This window comes from Physcomitrium patens, chromosome 4, assembly GCF_059467195.1.
Source record: "Physcomitrium patens ecotype Gransden chromosome 4, ASM5946719v1, whole genome shotgun sequence".
Classification (NCBI taxonomy): Eukaryota; Viridiplantae; Streptophyta; class Bryopsida; order Funariales; family Funariaceae; genus Physcomitrium; species Physcomitrium patens.
In genome coordinates this window covers 16083330-16107620 of record NC_143413.1, presented here as the reverse complement: position 1 = coordinate 16107620, position 24291 = coordinate 16083330, and the positions used below count along the sequence as shown (strand labels likewise).

Sequence of the window (24291 nt, the reverse complement as noted above, 5' to 3'; positions counted from 1 at the left end):
TAAAATTTTCTAAACCAGTCTCCATATATACACCTATTATCTTATCATCTCCATCAATCACACCCACTCTTTTTAGGTCTTTTTGAGATTTTTGCACAACTTTTTTCTCCCTCTTTGGTAGATCATTAAGTTGTGTATAGATAGCAAATCCATTCTTAGATAATTCTATAACACCTGTACAAAAGGTACTTTCTTTTTCATGCGAGAGTACCTTCTTTGATGTACCACTACATTCCCGCTCTATAGTGGTACCCTGCAAAAATCCATAAACTCTTCACTAACCCTTGGTAGTAATTCACTTCGTAAATAATTCCGATTGCGCTCATAGTTTGCAGGTACTGTTAGAAATTACATTGCCTTTTTCCCATCTTGACTTCTAATACAGGCACATGCTGATCTATCATGCAAAACTTTGGTCTCCATCCTCACAGCTGTAATATATGGTTGACCAAGAATCACCGGGTATGAAGTAGTGTCTTGAACAAAAAAAATTTGTTCTGTGGTCACATTTCCAACCTTTACCTTCACATTAGGGCAAGCACCATAAAGATCTCCTCGTGTATTATTTGCTGCCCGAATCACCCATCCATGGTTAATATCAATGGGCCACCTTCCATGTTTATAGACCTCTTTTGACATAATATTAATTTCAGATCCATGGTCAATGAGAGCAATTACTGGTTCTTCCAAGTCTTCCATTTTTACTAAAGTCTTTGTGGTGGCTCTTGTCCAATGTCCCTTGGTATAGTGTCCAGGGCTCTTGTCATCATCCTTGTATTCATCCAAATCAAATTGTCCCTTTTTATTGATACAACATTCTGCCAATTCATGCTCCTTTTCTTCAGTCAAGATTGTATCCAAAGCATTAGATACAGCAGATTCTCTTGTCAACTGCCTCTTTCGCTTAATAGTGTCTATGATGACTTCATGAAACTCTCTCTTTGCAATGCCTAAAATTTCTCGTAGAGTAAATTCAATTTTGGCATTCAATACTCTTTCTTCCAAGACTCCTTTCAAATCTATGGCTGCCTCAATATCAGATTGAAGTTTATAAGTAAGATGCTTACTCTTCTCTTTGTCTCTATCAACCTCTATCCTTTCTTCCCATTTTTCTTTTGGCAGTGAAGCATTTCCAGGATGCAATATTGATGGCCCAGCCTTAGATGGTCTATTAAGATGTGGTATAGGTAATTCTTTATTTTGTGATGTTTCTGCATGCCTTTGAGATCTCCTCTTGTTTATTGGCTCTTCAGGATTTTCTTCTATTTCATTTCTTCTCCTTTTCACCTCCATTAGAGCTTCATGTTGAGACTTTGCCAAATAAGCATGTACAGACATAGTATCTACAGGATCATCCCATCCTGTAGCATTTCTAATTATTGTGGCTGTATTAAGTAATTCCTGCCTTGTTGTTTTTTCTTTATTCATGCTGATAATAGCATGATTCTATAGATCCCCTGTATTTATATACTTATCAAAAACATCCTCTTTCTCCCTTACAGCCTCAATGCCATAAGTAATAGCTTCTCTTGATGCCATAGCCTATTGAGATAAATGCTCTTCCAAAACTTTTTTCATCCCTCCTTTTCCAAAATTGGTTTTGAGAAACTCACCTGTATCTCGCAACGCAATTTTTCCATCTTTCCATAAAATTACTCCTTGTCGTAGAATATCAATAAAATCTCCACACTCCCTTCGAGGATGCTCCATACTATTGCACCAAATACATCATTGTATATATCCTGGCTTTGATACAGATTTGCTCTCAGGTAGTCTTTCTTTCTCCTCTAGCTTTGCTAGTTTGATTTGTAAGTCTTTCATTCCTTTTACCAACTCATCAATTACATCTTTCTGTGGTGCAACTGTAGATATAGGAATTGGAATAGTTCTTACTGGTATAGCAAGTTCTGGCTGTTGCCTACGAGATGTTGTAGTTGGTGGAGGTCTAGTCTCTTGCCTTACTACCACCTTACCCCTCCGATACTCTCTTTTAGCAAGTATGCCCACAGCTTCAGAGACTTTCTTCCAATCAGTAGTAAGTCCATTTTCCTCTGCATTATCCTCCAATAATAATTCCAACTCTCTTTGTAAATCATTGCCAGCTGATTGAAGAAATAACTCCACCTTATCATTTTCAAGTGTAAGCTTTTCCACTCGAGACAATTGAAGAAACTGTCTTTTAAACTCTCAAAATAACTCTGTTGCAACCAAATCCTTGTTGGATTTATTGACCCATTCCATAAACGATTTTCTTGTCACCCTTTCTACATCTTCCAAAGAATACTCTTCTTTTAGATGAAAGATAAAATCCTCCCATTTCTTTCCATGAGTTTTAATAATCTCCTTTATATATTCACGAAGCTCTGGTACAATTGCAAGCTCAAATGTTAGGATCATATCTTTCTTCGACACTTTATTGAGCTCCATCTCCCCAGAATAATACTTAAGATACTTGGAAATATTTCTTCCATCATATTGATCCAATAAACCAACAACAGATTGCAAGGCTTTAGTAGTCATTGCCTCCTTGCGTTCCACAGCTTGCTGTTGTTGCATAAAAAGTGTAAATGCTTGAAACATTTGAATTGTAGTAGGATCATGTTGCAATGGAGATTCTCCAATGCAATTCCTACTACCACTTCCTTGCCCCCCTTCCATAATAAAAGCCAAAATATTTTCTTCAAAACTCTCTACCCCAGAAATTTTCACGTCGGGTTCACCAGGTCTATCATATGGCGTGATTTGCTATCTGGGAATACACTGGGTATCTAGCTGTAGAGAGTGTACCTTAAACCTTTATATGATTCTTTTCTTGGCTTCCAAAACTCCTTTATTTTTGTATAAAACTCCAAATATAACAAAATCCCTTCAAAACATATTTTTCCCGCGAAGGGTTTTCTCGCCCCGAACTTTAGAAAATCATAACTATTGATCTAACCGTTCAGTTTATTTCAAATTTACAAGATAGGTAGAATTTACCCTTAACTTGTACCACAAAAAAAACCAACTGCAAATTCACTTCCGATCTTTTGAAATCTAAGAAACCCTAGCAGACACTCCAAACCCTAATTTACAAGCACTCGAAAACTATTTTCCTTATATCTCAAAACCCCGAACTGCAAATGTCATAAAGCTTATGCACAAAGTTTACTAACATGAAATTACACGTTCCTCGAAATTTTGAGCCAAAACCTCACAAAATTGCTCAAGATATAGCTCAAGAGACAAACACAAATAAATCGGTTTGCTTACTACCCTTAGATTGCATGTGCTGACTTCAAAATCCAATAACTCCTTCATTCCAACTTAGAATCCAGTAAGCAGTATGTGAAAAGTATAGCCGCAAAAGTGCTCTCTGCAGTCGCGGTCGCTGATGCTCAATTGCCATCCGTACGCGTGCGTTATGCCCAAAAGAGTGACAGTAGGTCCAAAACTAACACCTTAACTTTGAGCGCCTATAACTTCTTCATGAAAACCCCAAATGACACAAAACTTGCACCAAAACCTTAATCAAAAACCTAAACCTTCTGACCCTAGTCTTCAAAGTTCGAATCGCCTCCGGAAACTAACCCTAATCCCTAATATGGCCTCGGGCAGCCTCCTCAAAGCCCATTGGTCATGATTTTTGATCAATAGGAATGGAGATTTTCATCATTCATCTCCATTCATCTATATTGGTGCCCTAATTACTCCCTTTGCTACCAAAATCCTTCTTCAATCCTTTTTCTTATAAGATTTACATAATGTATGCTCTAAACACCAAATAAAAGAACCAAAAATAAATTTTCAAATGTCACCAATGTCGAATAAAGGTGACTCTAAATATTTAGAAGTTACTATCAACCAAAACCAATCTTAAAAGCCACTATCAAAAAGAAATTAAAGTTATACAAATTCTATAGTAATCTTTTTAAAAAACCTCTTCTCAAAGTAATAATCAAATTGTATCCTTTAACCAACTAAAATCTACTAACATGGCTCTTACCATGTTACTTAATAAATTATATATTAAGTACATAATTACATTATTTTCATATAGTAGCCGAACCACAATACGACACCATAATCCTATAATAACTACTTTTAATAACTGATTTAACCATCTGTCCTCCTAAATTGACTATTCTATGGACTATTAGTCTATTTTATCAATATCTTACAAAAACGAACTAATATCTATTCTACATGTTTAATATTTTTTTATTTACAAATTAGAAATAGATCAATAATTGTAGATCCATTAAAAAGTACCTAGATTCTTCTAAAATATATGAAAGTAGGTCCAAAATCAAATGTTTTGATTCAAATTGTTTATTTGGAATGAATGATGATGGAATATTTGGCAATGATTATTTCATTAACACATCTATTTTATCTACTTAAAATTATAATATTGATGAATCAAATAAACATACTATATAAAGAATGTCTTAAGCTTTTTTGAATATGATCAAGATCCTATTTTTAGAAAATAATGAAGGCAAAAATATCACCATAAATATAATTTATTTGAAATTTCTTTTATTTTAATTATTTTAACTCTTATTTATGTGAAATATAAAAAATTATATTTATAAATTATAATGAAGAAACATTAATTTTTCTATTCTTTTATATATAATCTTTTTCTTATATTACTTTTTAGAAGTAGTAAATTTTTAACTTACCAATTACAAATTAAGATTTTACAACATTTTTATAGCCAACAACATGGATTTCTACTAATAAATTTTATCTAATATATTTCTAATAATTAATCAATTAAAAATTTAATTTCTAATAACTAATAAATTTCTAACATTTATTATGCTTTTATAGATGGAGGTGTATTTATGAATGAATTGGTATAATTTTACACATATGGTTTTTACAAAATTGGATGTTGCATATGAGCTGATATTTTGTTGACGTGTTTAGAATGTGATGCCTCAAGCAAATATCTTTATGAAACCTATTTTAGACAATTCAATTATTTATAAATATCTTTTTAATCCATAATTTAATAATCCTAGTTTAGTTATGAAAAAAAAAAAAAAAACAAAACAAAACAAACAAATGAACAAACAAATAGATAAAAATAGTTTTTATATATATGTATATATGTAATTAAATTTTCAGTTTGAGGAAATGATGCATCTATAACTTCAGATTGTGTGTAATTTTATGTATTTCATCCATAACTCTATTCACGTTAAGTTATTTTATTTTGTAAATGTAAAATGCATTTTAATGAACAACTCAGAATATAGTTACATGATACATAAATTAAAAAATAAAATGTAGAATTTTTGATTGAATTTGAAATTTTTGATTTTTGAAGGTTTTAAAAAAAAACACATAAAAATAAGGTAAAATAGATAAATTTATAATTTTTTTAAAGTATAAAAAGAATCTTTTTCATCAACAATACTATGTTGAGTAAATTATTTGGATTTTGATTTTTGACATATTGAAGCCTCAAGTATAAAAATAGGTACTAAATGCTATATTAATTTTTTTATGAAAAAAAAATAAACATGCTTCAATATATTTGTAAAACTTTGGTACATTTTTAAAAAATGATAAAAAAAACCATTAGAAAAATTTGAATTTATAATTTTATTTTTATTGATTCACAATCTTTTAAGAGTTGTGATCTTTACTTCTATGACTTTTTGATACAATATTGCACTTTAGGATTTATACCTTCATAGATTGATCCATTTTTAAGTGAACTTAGTATTAATCTTTGTAGATTTGCATGGCACAAGACAATAAGTTCTTACATTTTATTTTAGAATTTTTTGTAGCCAATTCTGTGGATTTCTACTAATATACTATGATTCAATTTTTTTTTTATAATATTAACATATTTTAGAAAGAATGGTGTATTACAGATAAATTATAGTGAATAATGACACATAGTTTGTATAACAAATAAAGTACTCCTTTACAACTATCAAATGAGCTCAGGTTGAAAAGAATCCATGAGATGATTGTGGAGCTATGACCAATCTAATTTGGAGTATTGAAACAATTTTTTGAGTGTGGTATCTAATTTTAAGATTCTATCAATTATTCAATATTATAGCATTCTATCATCATCAAATTTACTATGATAATATTATTACTAATTTAATGATATTATTAATGCTTATTAAGAGCTATAAAAGCAACATTCTTAATCACAATTCTTAACATGGATATATTCCAAATTACCACATTCTAAGACCTTCTAAAATCTTCTACAAATTTCTAGAATCTTTTAGATATTTGTAGAATCTTCCACAATCTTTTAAAAAGTTCCATATGCTTTTGAAAGCCTCTTTAGACTTCTAAAAACTTCTATAGAAATTACCATAGACTTGTGTAACCTTCATTATAGTATAAATAGGAGTCTTTGGAACCACTTTTGCTATTAATTTCATTCTTTGTCTTTAATCTTGACATATTTCTTTGTTAGATTCTTATATCTTTGACAATTCCTTGAACAACTATGAAATCTATTTCTCACTCTCTCTAAGACAAAATCACCTTTGTTCTTCTTCATTTTTAAAAATCTTATAGCCAAATTACTTTTGAACTTCATTGCAATAAAGCTACTATCTCTAAGCTAGTAAAAAAGATCACTTGTAATAGGGACAAGCTTAAATTAGGCAAATCAAAGAAGCTCACTATAATAAATGAAAGAGAAATCATTTACCAAATCAATACTTGAAAGGTTGCAAATATTATTGAGGTTGCTAAAAACCTTAATAATATTATTAATAATCATATATTGATCTATATCATTTAAAATATTTTTAAGAAATAAAACATGAAAGCCGTGGTGAAGAAAAAAATCTACTATTATCTACCTCCCATTGAAAATAATTCTTGGATTTTGCTTTGAAGTACAACGAATGGACTTTGGATGATTGGAAAAAGATTATTTGGTCATATGAGACAAAAATCAACAAATTTGAGTCAAATGGTAGAAAGTGGATGTGAAAACAAAAAGATTATTCCTTGCTTGACAAGGAGATCAAAAAAACAATTAAATCTTGGGATAGAAATATAATGGTATAGGATTGTATGGAATAAAATATAATTGAGATAATGGCAGAGGTTGAGGGTAGGATGAATGCCAAGAAATTTGTAGAAATTCTTAAAAAAAATCTACTCCCTAGCATTGAAGAGTTTGGCATTTTTGAAGATGATGTAATTTTTCACCAAAATAACGACTCCGAGCATAACTCAAAACTAACATAGAAGTGATTTGATCATCATGGGATTAAAATAATCGATTGATTTGCTCAGTTTCTTGATCTTAATTCCATTGAACAACTTTGGAAGCACCTCAAACACGAGCTCAATACTTTGAAGATAAAATCAAAGAGAGTTTGAGAATTATGGAAAATAATAGATGTGGTGTCAAGGTAGAGAGACTTTGCTTCAAAAAAGCATTAGGCTTCTAGCTGCCACTAATACTCAAACAAGTCTAAGATATAAAAAATACTAAGTTGATATATATATAATATTTTTTTTTTTTGGGCAATTACATCAATATACAAGCCCAAGTGCCAAGAAAACACCCAAATGTATGATAAAGTATCTTAAAACCTTATATATCCTTATGAAAAATGTTTCTCAAACTTCAACAATTCATATTTCACGATTAGACTGTCCAAACAATCCTAAATTTTACATGAAGTACTGATATACTTTCAAAAACTACCACAAAAAAATTCAACTACAAATTCATTATGCATCTTGAGATATCATCAAAATCCTAATAGTAGCTTTAAATCCTAGCTTACATACACCTGCATGCTAATTTCTTTATATCTCACAATATAAGTACTCAAATACCATAAAACTTTGATCTATAGTTTTTTTAACTTAATAGCTCATACTTATGGAAATTTTGAATAAAAAATTCGTCTAAAAACTCAAGATATGTCTCCAACTATTACTATCAACAAAATTATATCCAAAACCTTGAACTTGCTGATCCTAGCTTCCAAAGCTCGAATGACTTCGAAAGAGAAATCCTAATCCCTAATAAGGCCTCGCACAACCTCTTTGAAGCCCATTAGGCATGGCCTTCGACCAATAGGAATGAAGATCTCCATTTCTTACCTTCATCCAACCATGCCTTGCTTTCATCCCTCCCAATAAGCCTCCTAATAGTTAGGCTTTCATCTTTAGACTCCAATCTTCCCTTAAGTTTTATACTAAATATCTAAATCCTACATAATATAAACACTATAATCAAAATAGATAAATCTTCAAATAAATTTTCCTATATCAATTTTCTTTAAATTTATTTATTAACCACTCTAATCTATATCAAGACTTACAAACATATCATATGTTTTAATTAAATTTTACATACTATAAGCAATTACAATACAACAGCAGAATAGAATAATATTGAAGCAATTTTGTGCCAAAAGTTAATAGAAAGTATGTCTAGGATGTTGGAAGCAATTATCAATGTCAAAAGAGGTCCTACAAAGTATTCATATATAATTGAATACCAATTTCAAAAAAATATTTCAATATTATTTCAAATTCGATTGGTCATAGCTCCACAATTATCTAATGGATTTTTTTCAACTTAAATTCATTTAGTAGCTATAAAAGGGTACTTTATTTTCTATTTAAACCAAGTATTATTATTTATTATAATTCATTTGTAATACAACATTCTTTCCATAATATGTCAACATTAAAATAATTTTTTGAATTATATATATATATTGAATCAACTTGGACTTTTACTAAAAAAATCCACTCCTACAATAACCATCATTACAATTATCTACACTGCTTTTATTCTTAGCTCTTATTTCCTTTGTTCTACAATCATCCACACTCTACTTATTCCCGACCTTTCTTCTTTTTCTTCTTAGCTCTCATTTTGACCTCTTCATTTTCAACCCCTGCTATGTCTGTTCTCAACTTCCATTCTAATATACCCTCCTTCCATGATCTTAATTTTCATCTAAACCTCTTTCATTCTCAACCTCTACTCCTAGTTTTATTACTAGCTCTCATCTCAATTACTTTCTTTATCTGATAACTTATGTTTTGACTTATAATTGTCTTTTAATTCTATAAGCTATATAGTTGATATTTAATCATAATTTCTACTTAATAATTTTTTTATTAATAGAACATCAAATGTAAGATCTATCTAGTTGCTCCAATCATAATTATATATGCAATACAATTGTTGTTAAAGTCAAGAGGGTTTCATTTTTATTTTTAAAGAATCTAATATATTGCATTGCAAAAATGTGATGAACTGAAACAAACTGAATGATTACATAATATACAATTATAAGATATGTGGTATAATTCTTTAGAATAAGATCATAAATTCAACTAGACAAGATAAGTATCTATCCATCAATCTCCATTCATAAGTCAAAGCCAAATAGGAACAAAAGATTATAATACTTATCCCCTATATTTATGGATAGCTAATCTATCCTTTGAAACCATGTCTGTGAGATCTTTCTTATAAAATTATAAGTACCAAAGGGTTAATATAGAATACTAAGGTCTGCCTCTGTTCTAAGAAACCATGCTACAACAAGGGCATTTATATGAGGCAAGTATGTCTCAATTACAAAAGGCCTTCTAGAGATAATCACTACAATGCATCTTATGTAGTAATAGGTATTCTTAATGAAGTGAATGCCCATAAGAGGTATAATAAGATTGGTATTATTTCTATAGATTTTGATATATAGAGATCTTCTAAACACAACAATAGTGCAATCAAAGTCTTTGTCCTTAGTAAGACACTTCTTAGCCCCCTCTAAATACACTACTTTGATGGTAGAGGAGACAACCTATTAAATTCCTTATAGGACTGTTGTGCTAAATGTTATTTCTCAAAAACCTTCTTGCGAATGAATCATGGATGAATCATGATTTCTATTAGCATTTTTTAAACATAAATTAGATCAATTGAAGTATTTAGCTAGAATTTGTCAAATTGAATGATTTGAATTGCAGATGATCAAATTTATTTTCAAAATTTGTTAATAATCAATATCAAAGTTTTTTTGTATTATTATTTAAAAAGAATCTTATTTTAAGGACAATGGAGAAAGTATAATAAATGCTATGTATTAATTTTTTTTATTCTATGAGTTTGATAATTTATCAAATTAAACGAGCCATGTCTTGACGAGGCTTGAATCGTATTTCATTGATCACTAAAAGTTTTAAGAGCTTAGGTTCATTTATGATATTTTTACTATAGAAGTTATTTGATGCAACATGTTCATACTAATAGAATGTTGACAACTCTTAGATGAATCACAAAGTCTTAATTTGCAAGGTTGTATGTGATTCTTGTATAAGTTTAGTTTTTTCTTAGATTTGTGATATCTAATCTATAGTATATTTATGACTTTCTTTTGGTTAAATTGACTTTAAAATATCTTCTTATAGAGTATTAATTTCAAAGCTCTTTGCATTTAAGAATAGAGTTTGTTGCACATATTTTATATAAGTTTTATATAAGCAAATATTAAAGCAACTCAAAATTTTACTAAAGTGATTCACTCCTATAATAACCATCATTACAATCATCCACACTCTTCTTGTTCCTAGCCCCTGTTCCCTTTGTTCTCAACTCTTATTCCAACTCCCTTCATTTTTAATCTCCATCTTGGTACACCTTCTCTCTTTTCACCCCCCGTTCGTAATTTTCATCGTAGCCTTCTCAATTTTTAGCGTCCACTCCTAGCTTTGTTACTCAATCTCATAACCATATCTATTATATAAAATAACTTGGATATAAGATAAAAGGACAAAAATGCAATTTGATTTGCTATTGAGAGGTAACTTTGAGAACTTGGGGATGCAAAATGGTTGGGGTTGTTGGAGTTATTAGGATTTTGAGAATTACTTCTTTGCCAACCCCTCCACTTTGTCCCGGCACCCTTGAGAAATCAGGACTTGAAGTTTTTGATTATTTAGAGTGGGACGGGAGTGGACACAAGGTTGTAGTTTGTGCACTTGTTCTGATGGACGATGAAGTTTAAAAATTTAGTGCATGGTTTGGCAGGGTTTTTGGTTGGGGGTGCCAAAACCAGTAATGGGCGGAGGTAACTAGTGCTGCAGTGATGTCACTCGATGACTGACGTGGGTTTTGCAATGCATCACCCGTGAAGAAGAAGACGATATGCAGTTTCACATTGGACGGCACGTCAGTAGCTGCATTGAGATCTGCTGTGGCACAAGCTTACTGGTTTGAGTTTTTCATGGGTAAGTTGTAAAGTCCAGAATGTGTGGGATGCAGATGCTTGGATATAATGTGAAGGTGTTAATGAAGTGACTAGCAGTTGTGTTTTTGTGAGCCTAGTGTAGAGCATGAAGTAGCCCTTGGAATGTGCATGGAGGGAGGGACAGAGCTCGGTATGAATTAGTTGATTGCGAAGAGGAATGCTAAGTTGCTAGGCGAATGTTGAGGTGAATACGATGTTGCAATGACAGTGATAGAATGGTCTCTGACAGTGGAATGTGTGTTTGTTTTGTGTTGTGGGTGGGTTTTGCAGACGAGCTTCCACTTTGGGGTGCGTGATGGCCGATCCTTCAGGCACAGGTGGTTGTGGTTTGGTGGTTGATAGTGCCTGGCAGGGTATGTGAATGTCGGTATCATATGGGACACAGCAAGAGAGCGAGAACGGACGCACGCAGCGGGGTTCCGCACAACACCACCAACCAGCAGCCTTGGTAGCAGCGATGGAGGGCACCGATTGCGCGAGCGCGGTTGTTAAGGCATCATTTCGAAGGAATTGCAAGGCCATCGCCGAAAAAACTGCAATCCGGCAACGGAACCCAACAAAAAAAGCCCACCGCTTTTTTTCGTTGGTCACCCAGTTCATAGCAGTAGCTCAGTGCCGCTGAGGTTGTATGTGTGAGAGAGAGAGAGCGTGCGGCCTTGCGAAAGGGAAGGGAGAGGGAGGGGCTCTCAATTGATTTGGGTTCTTTATTGCCACCTTACTTGCTCACCAACCTGCTCTCCTACATACCAGGTTCGTTGACACAGTCCCTGCCACAATTGCCATCGCCATTGTGTACTGTGCTGTGAATTGATGGGAGCTGAGCTGATGGGGGCTTTCGCAATCCTCCCCGCTGCAGGATCTTCACCAGTAGGGGAGGATCACTTTTCTGGCTATGCGAGCTTGAGTTTGTAGCTTGATTTTTTGTGGGGAGAGCGGGAGGAGTCCTGGGTATCATATAGTACACGATCTACACATATATGTTCGTATTGATTAAGTATAACAACGACCAGGGGTGTTTGGTTATGAAGGTTGTTGAGTGGTTGGTGAGTGGTTGCGCGGGGGTGAAAATGACAGGTGGCGTGCGATGGAGTGGGCGGGGGCAGATCATTCAAGTGGATCTGACCCAAGACAGTGAGTGCGGTGTATGTGTTGCAGTATGTAGTATGTGTTCAACCGGTCTTGATTAGAAAATGCTTTGATCAACATAAGAATGGAGTACGTTCGTGTCTAACAACAGCTTCATTCCAAGACAGGTGGGCCGAAGTGGGAAGTTGGGGTAATGGAACGGGTGGCGAGTCAAAAGAAGTTTTTTTTTCGTCGGATGAGTTTGAAGCTCACAGCAAGGTGGACCCACCTATCGGCACTTGCCATCGACGATGTGAACCCGACGCTGCTGAAACGATCAGGAACTGAGACGAAATTACATTGCATTGATTGCTTCAACATTTCCACAAGCGGATCATAAGCTTTTCGCAGTGCTAGCTTCACTGAGTCATCCACGCGCCACTAACATCGCACTCACTGCCTCTAGCAGCAGGAAGCGGTCACATGTCTCACACTTAGAAGGAAGTAACAAACAGGGACACTGTTTAATCTTGATATATATAAATATATATATATATATATATATATATATGATCAGATGGCAACCTACATGGACCACGTTGCTAAGAGTACAAGCGTTAGAGTACCGTTTTCCTGAGTTAACAGTTTTCATGATTTCTTCATTGGTCCGCGCATGATCAACTTCATCTGTAGTTTCCATGGAGCCTCCCATGACGGAACGAAATGCATGATTAAACCAGTTTTTAAGAAATTGACGGCGTTTGAATGAAGGAGCTTTGATATTCCTCATGAACATTTTTTTGGTTTACAAACGTCTTTTGTCAGAGAGCTCACCAAAAAAGTTTCAAAACTTGCAGGTTTTTCATGTCCTTCACAGTGCCTGCTTGATAGAGCGAGTGGCTTTCTGCAAAGCAAAAACTTGGAATGCGTCTTTGACCATGAGTCGCAAGCTGAAGCGTCAAAAAACTGTGCATTAGAATGTTCAGTGTCCCACATATGGCGTTGATGGTGGACAAGATTGGTGCAGAACCGAGATCGAGTTTACATCTGCGACAAGCATCTTTGTCCTGAATGTCAATGTACAAGTGTAAAATTGGAAGGTCTACGCCTTGAACATCCATGCTTTCGATTAAATTATGCAAGACGATTGTGGCTTTGCTATCGTTTCTTGCAGCTGGAATTTGTGAAACCCGTGCTATTGTTCTGTAAACCACTCTAGCTAATGCGATTTTTGTGTGTGTTTCTTCTGATCAGGTTTACAAATGGGTCATGGGTCATGGAACTCATAGAGAGTAGAAAATCTTATATGGAAGAGTAAGGGAATCCATTGGAACTACTGTTAGTGAAACAAGACAAGTCTAAATCTCAGGTCTTTTATCTTTGTATTTACTGAACTTCTCTATTTACCTCTCATTCTATCTCTCTATCGCACACTCACACTGAAGTAAACGAAGTTTCGTGTACATGGATATGCTTTTGGAGGCACCCATATTCATCAATAGATCCTCATGTTCTAGGACTGATGTTTTCAAATTTAGCAATCATTTGTAGAATTTGAAGAGGGCGGAGGAGGAGTGGTGGAGTATTTCAGCTTAGTGCGCAAATTGAAGGTCTGAAGGTTTAATATCGTCGCCAAACATGAACTTCAGCTGCTCAACTAGGCTTTCGCAAGGTCCAAGCTCAGATCTATTAGTATATTTGTTCAAGGTGTTGGAATTCCATTTTATACTTCACAATTTGATCAAGTAAAGATCATGTGTAATGTGACCTATATTTTCTCTTTGTTTAATTGAAGGTTTGGTCTATTTTTTTTATGCACTACACATGCTTGAGAATTATGCTATCAACCTCCTGCAGAAACGCAACATCTTCCTTATAGTGTGTGGAAGTGTTCCTTTTTCAATGTAATTGGCAAACATGATTCATATTTATTATATATTTACATTCCACTAGTGTGTGGAAGTGTTCCATTTTTATACATAAATACATATATATATATATATATATATACTTTTTTTTCTTGGTCAATATTTCTTTAAGAGTGGAAAATCTTTAACTAAGCAATCACTAATTAAAATTTTACAACTTTCTCGTGGCCAATGGTATGGGTTTCCACTTGTGTATATATATAACCCAAACCCAAATGAAACCTCACCGTCGACTCCACGTTCCCACGTTCCCACGTTCCCACTCACCCAAAGCACGTGGCAAAAACGATGCATCAGGACAGTGGAGCAAACAAGTCTCGATGAATATTGTCGCCGTTCACACGGCAAAACATCCAGGTCCCGAACGAAGACTAATAACGAAGTAAGGATGTGGAAGAGGACCTGGATGAGCTGCGTTCGACGACGCCGCAGCAACAGCAGCAGCAGCCGAACACGAAGGAAAGCTTGGCTTCTTCTGGTTTCCTGCATCATCTGCGTCTCCCATCGATCGATTCTTGCGGGAATTTGCGACGATTCCACCTGGAGCAACAACCCACCGAGCCTCCACGATGAACCCTGCGATTTTTCCCCTTCTTTTGGTGCTCGGGGCGGCCATGGTGACTGCGGATTCCGTCGTCGAGGAGCTGGAGAAGCACGGGCTGCCAGTAGGACTCCTCCCGAGCTCCGTGAAGAGCTACTCCATTAGCGAGGACGGTGACTTTTGCGTTGCGCTGCAGAGCTCTTGCTACGCAAAGATTGAGGATCAGGTGTGTGGAATTGCTGTCTGATGCTGTATTGGTGGTGAGAGCGAGAGAGATAGAGAGAGAGAGAGAGAGAGAGAGTAATGGTGACGTTCTTGGTTTCGTTGCGTAGTTTGGGAAGAGTGAGGGGACCTTGTGATGCGATACCGATGAGATCGTTTTGACCAAATGGTTGTAGCGTTGGGATGGATCGTGGCGTTTGATTTATCCGTTTCGTTGTCTTTTTGGGTTCTTCAAGTGTGAGATCTTGGGTGCTCACATTGGCTCATACGAGTGGGTGAGATTGTTTCTCTCCTTTTGTGAAGTTGCTCGATCCCTCTTCAGCTACCGCTGCAGTGAGGATTGCTTTGCGTGGTGATTAATCTTCAGTTCTATGAAGTGTTGTTTTGACAGTGTGCAGAACTTCTCTGTTATTGTTTCTGTTTTTCGCGATTCTTGTTTTGAGGGGATATATCAACGTGCGATCAAGTGTTGGCCACTAGAGACAGCGAGGGATTGAATATGCGTGTATTTGAAATTAGAAATAATTTGGCTTGCGGTAATTTTGACTATACAATTATGTACAGTACTTGAGTTTTGGACCTACTGGTTAAAGTCGTCAGGCATGCAGTGCAGCGTTAAGGGTACGGTTGAGATGGGTGCAACTGTCATCTCGATTAATTTCAGGACTGATCTTTTTGTGTGCTTCTTTAACCTGATTTCAGATTTAGAATTATATTTGAGGGTTGACCTATTTCTTTCGTGCGTGCACTTGGTAATTTCTGTAGTAAACTTTGGTCAGGAAACTGCCGAGTTCTTCAATTGCCGCAATCAAGTGCAGACATGCTATCATTGCACGATGCCGTTGTCTTCGTTTTTACTCCTCTTTCATACACATTTTGGAATATGATTTCAAAAGACGCCTGTTAGGGCTTTTATAACCGACAGGTGCCTGACACTTGATAGATAATGAGTAGATAAATAATTATTATCTCATGGTGTCAAACCTGGGTCAATGATTATTCTTTTTTGAGCCACTGGAAGTAGGGATCCTTATCATTTGCGGTGAATTTTGTCCAAGCGGTCGTCAAAAACTCAAATCTTTCATGGAACTGAAGGTCTGAAGGAAGTCCTGTGATGAATGTGGTTTCGTTATTAAAGTTTGTCATCATGACCGTCGGGTCGTTCTGTGCAGAGTATACGATAAATTGGATGTCTGTGCTTGCATTCTTGAGCGTATGCCAATTGATTATGCACGTATAATCAATACTGACATGGATCTGTTTGATTGGTCTCTTGTGCAATTAAATTTTAGCTGGCATACTACAGCCGTAACATTACGGGACAGCTGAAGTTTGGCACCATCAGTAACTTAAATGGAATCGAGACAAAGCAGCTTTTCGTTTGGTTGCCAGTGACAGGAATATATGTGGATGTTCCAGCTACACCCTACATCTACCTCGAGGTCGGTGTCTTGACAAAGAGACTAGCGCTTGCCGTATTCGAGACACCTCCAAAGTGTTCCTCCCATGACGCTGACACAGGAATTCACATTCCCAACTTGGTAAGTTTCTTCGAAGCTCAATCACTACAATGCACCCCTGATGTAGCTTTGAGATAACTTTTATCTAGTAGTAATTTCCTCGGCTGTATCTGTTCAGGACGTGTGTAAATTTTTCCTGTTTCACAATAGACATATGGACTATCTGAGTTCATAATCTATGGTCGACTTTGGGTGATTTTCAGCAGCCCTTTCAGAATGGATAGCATGAGTCTCCTTCTATGGTATAAAACCACTAGTGGACTATTTTTTCAAGTCTTGAATCTCGTTCTTAAAGATATGACGGCTCAAACTAGGTTTTTACCTAGCTTCTTAAATACAGTCATCATAGGCCAGGCCATATCAAAAAAGTAACAAGAGATAGATCTGTTTTTCCATCTATATCCATGCCTGCTGCTTTTTGCATGTCATCAGCAAAAAGAAAGCTGAAAAGATAGCTCATTATACCAATGTCTCAACGTCGCTTTTTTCAATGTATGGCAGAATGAATTTGCGGGCTTTCGACTAAGGAAGGCGCTGCACTGATATATGTGACGCAAGCGACTGACTTCACGTCTTCATTAAGATCTACGGTAGTTGATAGTTTCACATGTAGCTTGTCAAATGTGAGTGTATCTCTGTTGCTTCTTAAGGAACAGCACCAGATGTAAATTGCAATATAAATAATCGATTCCTGCAGAGGACTGTTGACGCAGTGGACCATTAGCAGTATTCTGGATGCTACATAATCTGGATTCAGTATGTAAACCTTTGTGTACTCGATACATGTGATCAGCTGAGAAATTTAGCCGGAGAATTTGTGCTGCGAAAGGTTTGTCTTTCTTGCAATCCTAAATTTTCTCATTAGCGTAGAAATTATACAACGTGGGTGCATGTCAATTACTTGTGTGAGCCAAAACAGGATGTAACTGAATCACCCATTGGAGCATGCATAGCTGGTGCATTCTCGTCAGCTCGTACTCACACCCATCTTTCTCCAGGATTTGAAGTTCCAACGATATATGTATATACCCTTATACTTAGGAAAACACATCAGCGCGTCACTTTATGACAGTCAAACTAATACTTTCTTTCTTTATTATCTTCTCTCTAAATGTCCAGCAACAAGGATAGAACTGTTAATGTGGAACACCTGAGCAATTAGGTTTCAGTTACAATGAAAAGGAAAGAAGAAAGATATGCTACCTAATTACCAGATAAGTGTGCCATGAAAGTAGTTTGTCCCATGGATCTTCAGTGTTGTGCGTACTTGAGAGCTTCAACCACTTGGAGGTGCAAATGCTGTTCAGCTTTTTTGCATCAGAAAACTATGATGCTTTTCTGTCCTGTTTGCAGGGGGCTTTACATGGTCGTCTGCCAGATTTGATGTGAAAAGTCATGGTCGGTACACAGCTTGACAATTGAACAGCACTGGACAAACATATATGTTTATATATATATATATATATATATATTTGGTACTTTGTGGCAACCAGAACAATTGTTGAGTTAATGCTGCGCTAAACAAGACCTTTTGGATTAAAAAGTTCTGCCAACTGCGTAGGGGGAGGAATGATTTCATGTGTGAAGTTTTGATGCCTTCTTATCATTTACAGAAAATGTTTGGAGTAACGAAGAGAAAGAGAAGTTTGGTAGTCGTATCAAAGAAACAAGGAATGGAGTGCACAAGATTTAGTTTAGAAAAGAGTAGGTTTTAGTATTTTATTTAAATACTTTTTTGAAAATTATTTAGAGAGAATCTTTTTATATATAATACTAAAAAAACTTTGTTACAAAAAGTAAAAATCTACTGTTTTTTAATCATACCTTTTAAACAAAAATTTAATATTAAATATTCAAAAAATTAAAAAAATGCAGAGGTGTCATAGAAACAAGTGAATATAACACTAAGACTTAAGATAAAACATTTAATATAAATAAAATATTATATAGGTTTGTGTGTGTGTGTGTGTATATATATATATATATATATATATGATTGTAAATTATTCTAAAGGCACTTCAATATTTAAGTGTCACAGAGGTCAGTTTATTTGAACTAAATTTACAATAAAATTATTGAGAAATTTTAAAATGAAGTATTTGATAAATAAATTATATTGTTTCTTTAATTTAATATGTCTATAAAAGTATTAATAATTGCATCTTTGGAAAAAAAAAAGGTAAATAAATAATTTTACAACTGTTTTATAAAGATCAAAACATAAATGTATTTGTAACTTTACTTTCTAAAATTTAATAGAAAATAACAAAAATATAATGAATTTAATTAGAAGGTAATCTAAATTTTTAATAAAATATGGAGATTTTTTATACAAGAGTTAAAACCTTACATTCAATAAGAAAACCAAATTCTAATATTCAAAAATATTACAAATTAAAAATATAATATAGAAAACTCCTTTTATATATATATATATATATATAACATAAGATCATTATTTAATCTCTTCTTCATGCAAGAGAGTAATTCATAAAGTATAAGAGCTTCTATATAAATAAAAAAATATATATTACTTAATTAATTCAAGTATTATAAAATATTAAGTTAATTTAAAATGTATTAATTTATCTATGAACAACAAAATTTTAGCGTGTAATAAATGAGAATGATCTTCTGCAAATTCTTCATATAACTTAAATACTAAAATAAGTATTTTTTTATTTGAATTACAAAAATATATAAAAAATTATTCTTATATAACAGAAAAAAAATTGCTTCACTATATAACAATAATATATGTATACTTTAAGAATGTTAAAACTATTATGGTAGGGGGCATTAAAAGAGGAATATGTCTTAGAGAAATTTTTTTAAGAAAAGTCAAGCAGACCAATGATTAAACAATTAATTAAAGAGTTGTTTATAACTTTTAGTGATCATTTTTTTGAAGTCAAGTTAATTTAAATTAATAAGTGTATTAGAGTGTGAGAATAAATCAGTTTTATTTTTAACAAAAAATTGAGAAGCTAATAAGAGAGTGTTGCAAAAACCATTAAAGAATACAATTTATCAAGAGAATAGAGAGAAAGTAGAGCACAATTTTCAGATAATATTAATTTAAGGCATTAAAGATGGGCTTAAAAGTCATGGGCGCTACTTATAACTATCATCCAAAGCTAAATAAAGATAAATAAAAATAACAGTTTCAAATAAAACCCACAATTTTCAAATTAATCCTTGATGCCTTCAATTAATAATTTCTCAAAGTCAAACTCCATCTCCCTTCCATTATGCTAAGAAACCGTACTCTCTAACAACATCTGTCTACTGAATTCTTGTTGACTTCTTTATTTTATGTTAAACTTTTACTCAAATATTAACATATCACAATATCTCTAATCAACTTCAAAATATTAACAAAATAAACAAATAAATTCATCAAACTCAACAAACCAAACAAAACCAGAAGTCCTCAAACCAGGCAATCCCAAACCTTCACCTAATCACCAAAAAGGAGCAAAACAAAACTCATAAATAAACAAACAAAAAAATAAATTTTATTTTAAATTAAAAAAGTGAACGGAAGAATGTACGTGAAAGAAAAAAAGTCGCAAACGGAGAAAATCCTGGTTGTTCAAGGACACTATGAGTTGACGCGAGGCTCGTTACTCACTCATCAGCAGCAGCCGAAGCTTGACCCTCGCCGTGCACTTATTATGCATGGAGCCCATGCATTAGACTCAAGCACACTTCATAATAATAATGCAATCTAACTAAGTAAATAAATAGAACATACACACACACACACACATATATATATATATATATATATATATAGAAATATGCATTCATTCATGTATATATATATTCTTAATCCTCCCTCCCATTCTTCGTCTCTCATCCTCACTCACCTTCTCCCGCTACTGTATACTCAGCACAGACACCCACATTCATTCTACTGATCCATCGTCCACTTCCTGCAAGTCTAGATTGGATTGATTGCGTTTCTGGGGTGTAGATCCACCATGCACAGCGGTGACCGAATGCGATGTCTCACCAGATGCAGTATTTTTAAGGCTGTTGCTGCGATGATGTTGGTGGTGGTGGTGAAGATTTGTGCCGCGGAGCTCGACGTCGCATACTATGACTTTCGGTGTCCCGATGCATTGGCCATCGTGCAAGGCGGCGTCCACGCCGCCATGCAGCGCGACGCCCGGGCTCCTGCGTCACTTCTGCGGCTACACTTTCATGACTGCTTTGTGAATGTGCGTTCGAAAGTTGATGTGGAGTTCGTTGTGGATGGTTTTATCTGAGTGATGTGTGATGTTCCGGTTTGCCGATGGGGGTCGTTAGACCGACGTTGTTCCTAGTGTTGATTTAGTTTGAGCTGTATGGGTTGGCTGTTATATATATATATTAGCTTTCTGGTGGATTAATTGTCGGGAATGGCGGTTGAGGTTGGTTTGTGGCGAGCAGGGATGCGATGGCTCCAACCTGCTGGACGACCGACCAGGATTCGTTGGAGAGAAGACTGCGGCGCCGAACTTGAATTCTGCGCGAGGGTTTGAAATAATTGATGAAATCAAGCAGCAGCTGGAAGATGCCTGCCCTAAGACTGTATCGTGCGCGGACATTGTAGCCGCAGCTGCTCGTGACGCAGTGTTTTTGGTACTTTGTCATGCGTTACGTTCTGAACTGATCGATGTCAAAATTGGATTGAATTCTGTTATATTTCTGCCAGTGTCAAGGTTCGAGGTATGTATGGAAAATCGAATCCCAATTTATTTCTGGGGGGTGCACGGATGACAGAGTGGCGGGCCTTTCTGGGATGTGGAGTTGGGAAGACGAGATGCACTCACAACTAGCTCACAGGCTGCAGTAAATTCCATTCCTAGTCCGAGGTTCAATGTTCCCCAGCTGATCAAGAGCTTCAACGCCGTGGGACTTGATAAGAAGGATGTTGTCGCACTTTCAGGTATTCCACATGGAGGAAATACGCTAAACATGCAGAATTAACTAGAAGTTGATCGAATTCCCTTTCTCTTTTCATCTTTTATTTAATATGCACAATTCTCGACAGTCGGTTATTGAACTGAGAATAGAGCATCATGCTGTTTTCAAATACCTCAGGCTCGCACACGATTGGAATAGCACGATGCGCTAGCTTCCAGGCACGTCTCTACAACCAAGGGAATTCGGGACGACCCGACTCATCCCTGGAGAAGCACTATCTTGCAGAGCTCCAGAACAGGTGCCCTCAAAGCGGCGACGGAAACCAGACTGCATTTCTCGACCCATGCACACCAACAACCTTCGACAACCAATACTACAAGGATTTGCAGGCTGGTCGAGGCCTTCTGTTCTCGGACGAAGTGCTGGAAACCACCAGTGGCACAACCCTCAAGCTTGTTGAGCTTTATGCCACGGACCAGACCGCATTCTTCACCGACTTCGTCTCATCGATGCTCAAGATGGCGTCCATCCACGTGAAAGCTGACAGCGAGGGCGAAATTCGCCGCAACTGCAGGATCCCGAACTCTGTGAATGCTAAGGGTGGAACCTAACCTAGTCCTGTGGATTTCGCAGTCTCGATAGTCTAGACAGGCTTTCAACCTGCTATTTTGTGCATGCAAACTTGTGGGTTCAGTTGCCCATCTGTGGATCCAGACACATCTTAAGATTGTGGACTTCTACGTAATCAACTTTTGTCACCGTGGTGAAGTTCGCGCACTTCATAGTGCCAATATTTATTTGTCAGTTCTTCATCACAACTTTAGGTCGGCAACTTGAAACTGAACAAAGTTGACGTAACAACACTGCATCTTGCACAGGCTGTGCTCATTGTGATTAGATTGTATGCATTAAGACTTGTGATTTGAAGTTGATTTGAACTTATCAAACATTCTCGGAGGATTTAAGTTCATCATTCGGTGTGTTATCACATTAAATTCCCTTATATAAATATCAAATGTGTGTATAAATAGTTTGAAAAACTTAAATTTAATGATTTTATATTGTTTGATGTAAATTTTTAATTTTAATTTTTTTCAGATATTAAATATATAGCTGTATGGATTTTTACATCTTCACAATACTGGATAATTTTAGCTTAAATAAAATTCTATAAAAGACATACTGACTCAAATTTACTAATGAGTATTTATAAGATTTTATACAACAGCTATCATGTTTTAATGATAAAAGACTTGAAATTGTCTTTAAAATAATTATATCTCATTCCAAATATTTATTTTTATCTATTTTTATTAATTCATGTTGTATTTAAATTTTCTAGATATTTATTTTAATGATTATATATATATATATATATATATATATACAGAAGGTGTTGATATTGCCACTGCAACCTATGAAAATTTTAGTCAAAATTTAGTCAAGTTTTTTCTTTTTTACTTTTTTCTTTTGCCACCACAACCATTTCTTCATGGTTTGATTGTGTATTGTAAATACTAACAACGTTTTTGATTGGAATAAAAAAATCAAAGAAATATGTTAAGTGAGTGATAAGTTATTGTAGCATTAGTAAAACCTATGGTCGCATTAGCAAAACATGTAGTAGCATTAGGAAAAATTATTGTGGGATTAGCACTACAATATGTATATATATATATATATATATATATATAAAAGAAAACTTGATATAAAAAAATCATAAACAAATCATAAAATTAGAACTCATATAAAACTTTCTTATATTTTCTAATATGCCCTTAAGTTCTTTAAATTGTATTAGAAATAGGATTTAAATCAATTTATTTTAAAATTTATATTTTAAATGAACGAAATTAAAATTGATAAATATTTTTAAATTTCTAAAATTACTCTTTCTTTAAAAAAAATATAAAAATTATAAATATATTTAAATAATTTAAAATAAATAAAAACTTCAAATTATTTTTAAGTTAAATTTATTATCATTTAAAATCCTATTTCTATTAGTATGATAAGATAAAATAAAATATATAAAAAATATAGAAATTTAATATGATTATGAATTCTAACTATGTAATTTTTAATTATGATTGTATTTTTATTTTATTTCTTATATTCTTGTATTTTATTTAATGTGTATAGTAATGTTTCTTTAGAAACTAAATAATTTAGTACATGTATCCTCTATAATATAAAACATTTACTAAAGCTACTTATGTAAATAAAAGTGAATAAGTTAAATGAAAAGATATTAAATGAATAATATATTTTTTAAAAAATATAAACAAAGTTTCATAAACTTAGATTGGATCTTTAGATGTTTGTACACTATGGGACAATGAACTTCTCTAAGTAGTTGTTTGCATCTATAATATTGTGATAGAAGCATTGTACAACTTAGAACTCTTGTCTTCTATCTCTTATGGTCTTTAGGAGGCTTTCATATGGCTTTCTAATTAACTAGTATATATATATATATACATATACATATACATAGAGAAAGAGAGAGAGAGAGAGAAAAAGAGAAAGAGGCAAAACTAAAACCACTTTTAGTCTTGTTAGTGCTTTTTTTAAATTTAAGTCTTGATTTAAGACTCCTTAATCTTAGTATTTAGCAATAATCATTTTAGTACATTTCTTTCAAATAAATATATTTCTTCTATGTACTTTCTTTTTTATAAGTTATATATGACTATACTTTCTTTTGACAAGTCTATCTAAAGTCATGACTATACAACAAAAGCATAAATTTTCTCATTTGTTTTTTTTTTTTTTCTTTTGTCATTGTGCTAGTGGTTTAGATAATAATATACAGGGAATTATTAAAATG

The 24291-nt window shown here is 34.1% G+C and overlaps 3 protein-coding genes across 9 annotated transcripts; all 3 read left to right on the top strand.

Moving 5' to 3' along the window:
* The first annotated feature begins 11045 nt into the window (after positions 1–11045).
* Positions 11046–14156, top strand: LOC112281235 (uncharacterized). Of its 7 annotated transcripts, none has more exons than XM_090249967.1 (6): positions 11046–11250; positions 11541–12020; positions 12345–12401; positions 12524–12614; positions 13193–13435; positions 13590–14156. In XM_090249967.1, the coding sequence occupies exons 3-5, from the start codon at positions 12355–12357 to the stop codon at positions 13310–13312; spliced, it is 258 nt and encodes an 85-aa protein (XP_090106093.1). In that variant the 5' UTR covers positions 11046–11250; positions 11541–12020; positions 12345–12354; the 3' UTR covers positions 13313–13435; positions 13590–14156. The 7 variants fall into 7 exon arrangements, 5 of the variants coding, with proteins under 5 accessions (XP_090106093.1, XP_073389911.1, XP_090106094.1 ...); XM_073533810.2 differs by lacking the exon at positions 11046–11250 and adding an exon at positions 11259–11400; XM_090249968.1 differs by lacking the exon at positions 11046–11250 and adding an exon at positions 11259–11400 and having other exon boundaries at positions 12524–13435.
* Positions 14157–14453: 297 nt separating this feature from the next.
* Positions 14454–17258, top strand: LOC112281234 (uncharacterized). The gene is made up of 3 exons (XM_024517516.3): positions 14454–15030; positions 16319–16567; positions 17048–17258. The coding sequence occupies exons 1-3, from the start codon at positions 14833–14835 to the stop codon at positions 17087–17089; spliced, it is 489 nt and encodes a 162-aa protein (XP_024373284.1). The 5' UTR covers positions 14454–14832; the 3' UTR covers positions 17090–17258.
* Positions 17259–20344: 3086 nt separating this feature from the next.
* LOC112281233 (peroxidase P7) lies at positions 20345–22434 on the top strand. The gene is made up of 4 exons (XM_024517515.3): positions 20345–20773; positions 20985–21176; positions 21318–21483; positions 21639–22434. Exons 1-4 carry the CDS (start codon positions 20534–20536, stop codon positions 22070–22072), a joined length of 1032 nt encoding a protein of 343 aa, XP_024373283.1. The 5' UTR covers positions 20345–20533; the 3' UTR covers positions 22073–22434.
* Positions 22435–24291: the final 1857 nt, after the last annotated feature.

Excerpts from the sequence above, each read along its gene's own strand:
- LOC112281235 (XM_073533808.2), top strand. The coding sequence starts at position 12,248 with ATGTTCGTATTGATTAAGTATAACAACGACCAGGGGTGTTTGGTTATG. Across the intron at positions 12,402-12,523 it reads AGTGGATCTGACCCAAGACA|GTGGGCCGAAGTGGGAAGTT; the intron begins GTGAGTGCGGTG and ends ATTCCAAGACAG.
- LOC112281234 (XM_024517516.3), top strand. The coding sequence starts at position 14,833 with ATGAACCCTGCGATTTTTCCCCTTCTTTTGGTGCTCGGGGCGGCCATG. Across the intron at positions 15,031-16,318 it reads ACGCAAAGATTGAGGATCAG|CTGGCATACTACAGCCGTAA; the intron begins GTGTGTGGAATT and ends ATTAAATTTTAG. Across the intron at positions 16,568-17,047 it reads GAATTCACATTCCCAACTTG|AATGAATTTGCGGGCTTTCG; the intron begins GTAAGTTTCTTC and ends AATGTATGGCAG.
- LOC112281233 (XM_024517515.3), top strand. The coding sequence starts at position 20,534 with ATGCACAGCGGTGACCGAATGCGATGTCTCACCAGATGCAGTATTTTT. Across the intron at positions 20,774-20,984 it reads TTCATGACTGCTTTGTGAAT|GGATGCGATGGCTCCAACCT; the intron begins GTGCGTTCGAAA and ends TGTGGCGAGCAG. Across the intron at positions 21,484-21,638 it reads GGATGTTGTCGCACTTTCAG|GCTCGCACACGATTGGAATA; the intron begins GTATTCCACATG and ends CAAATACCTCAG.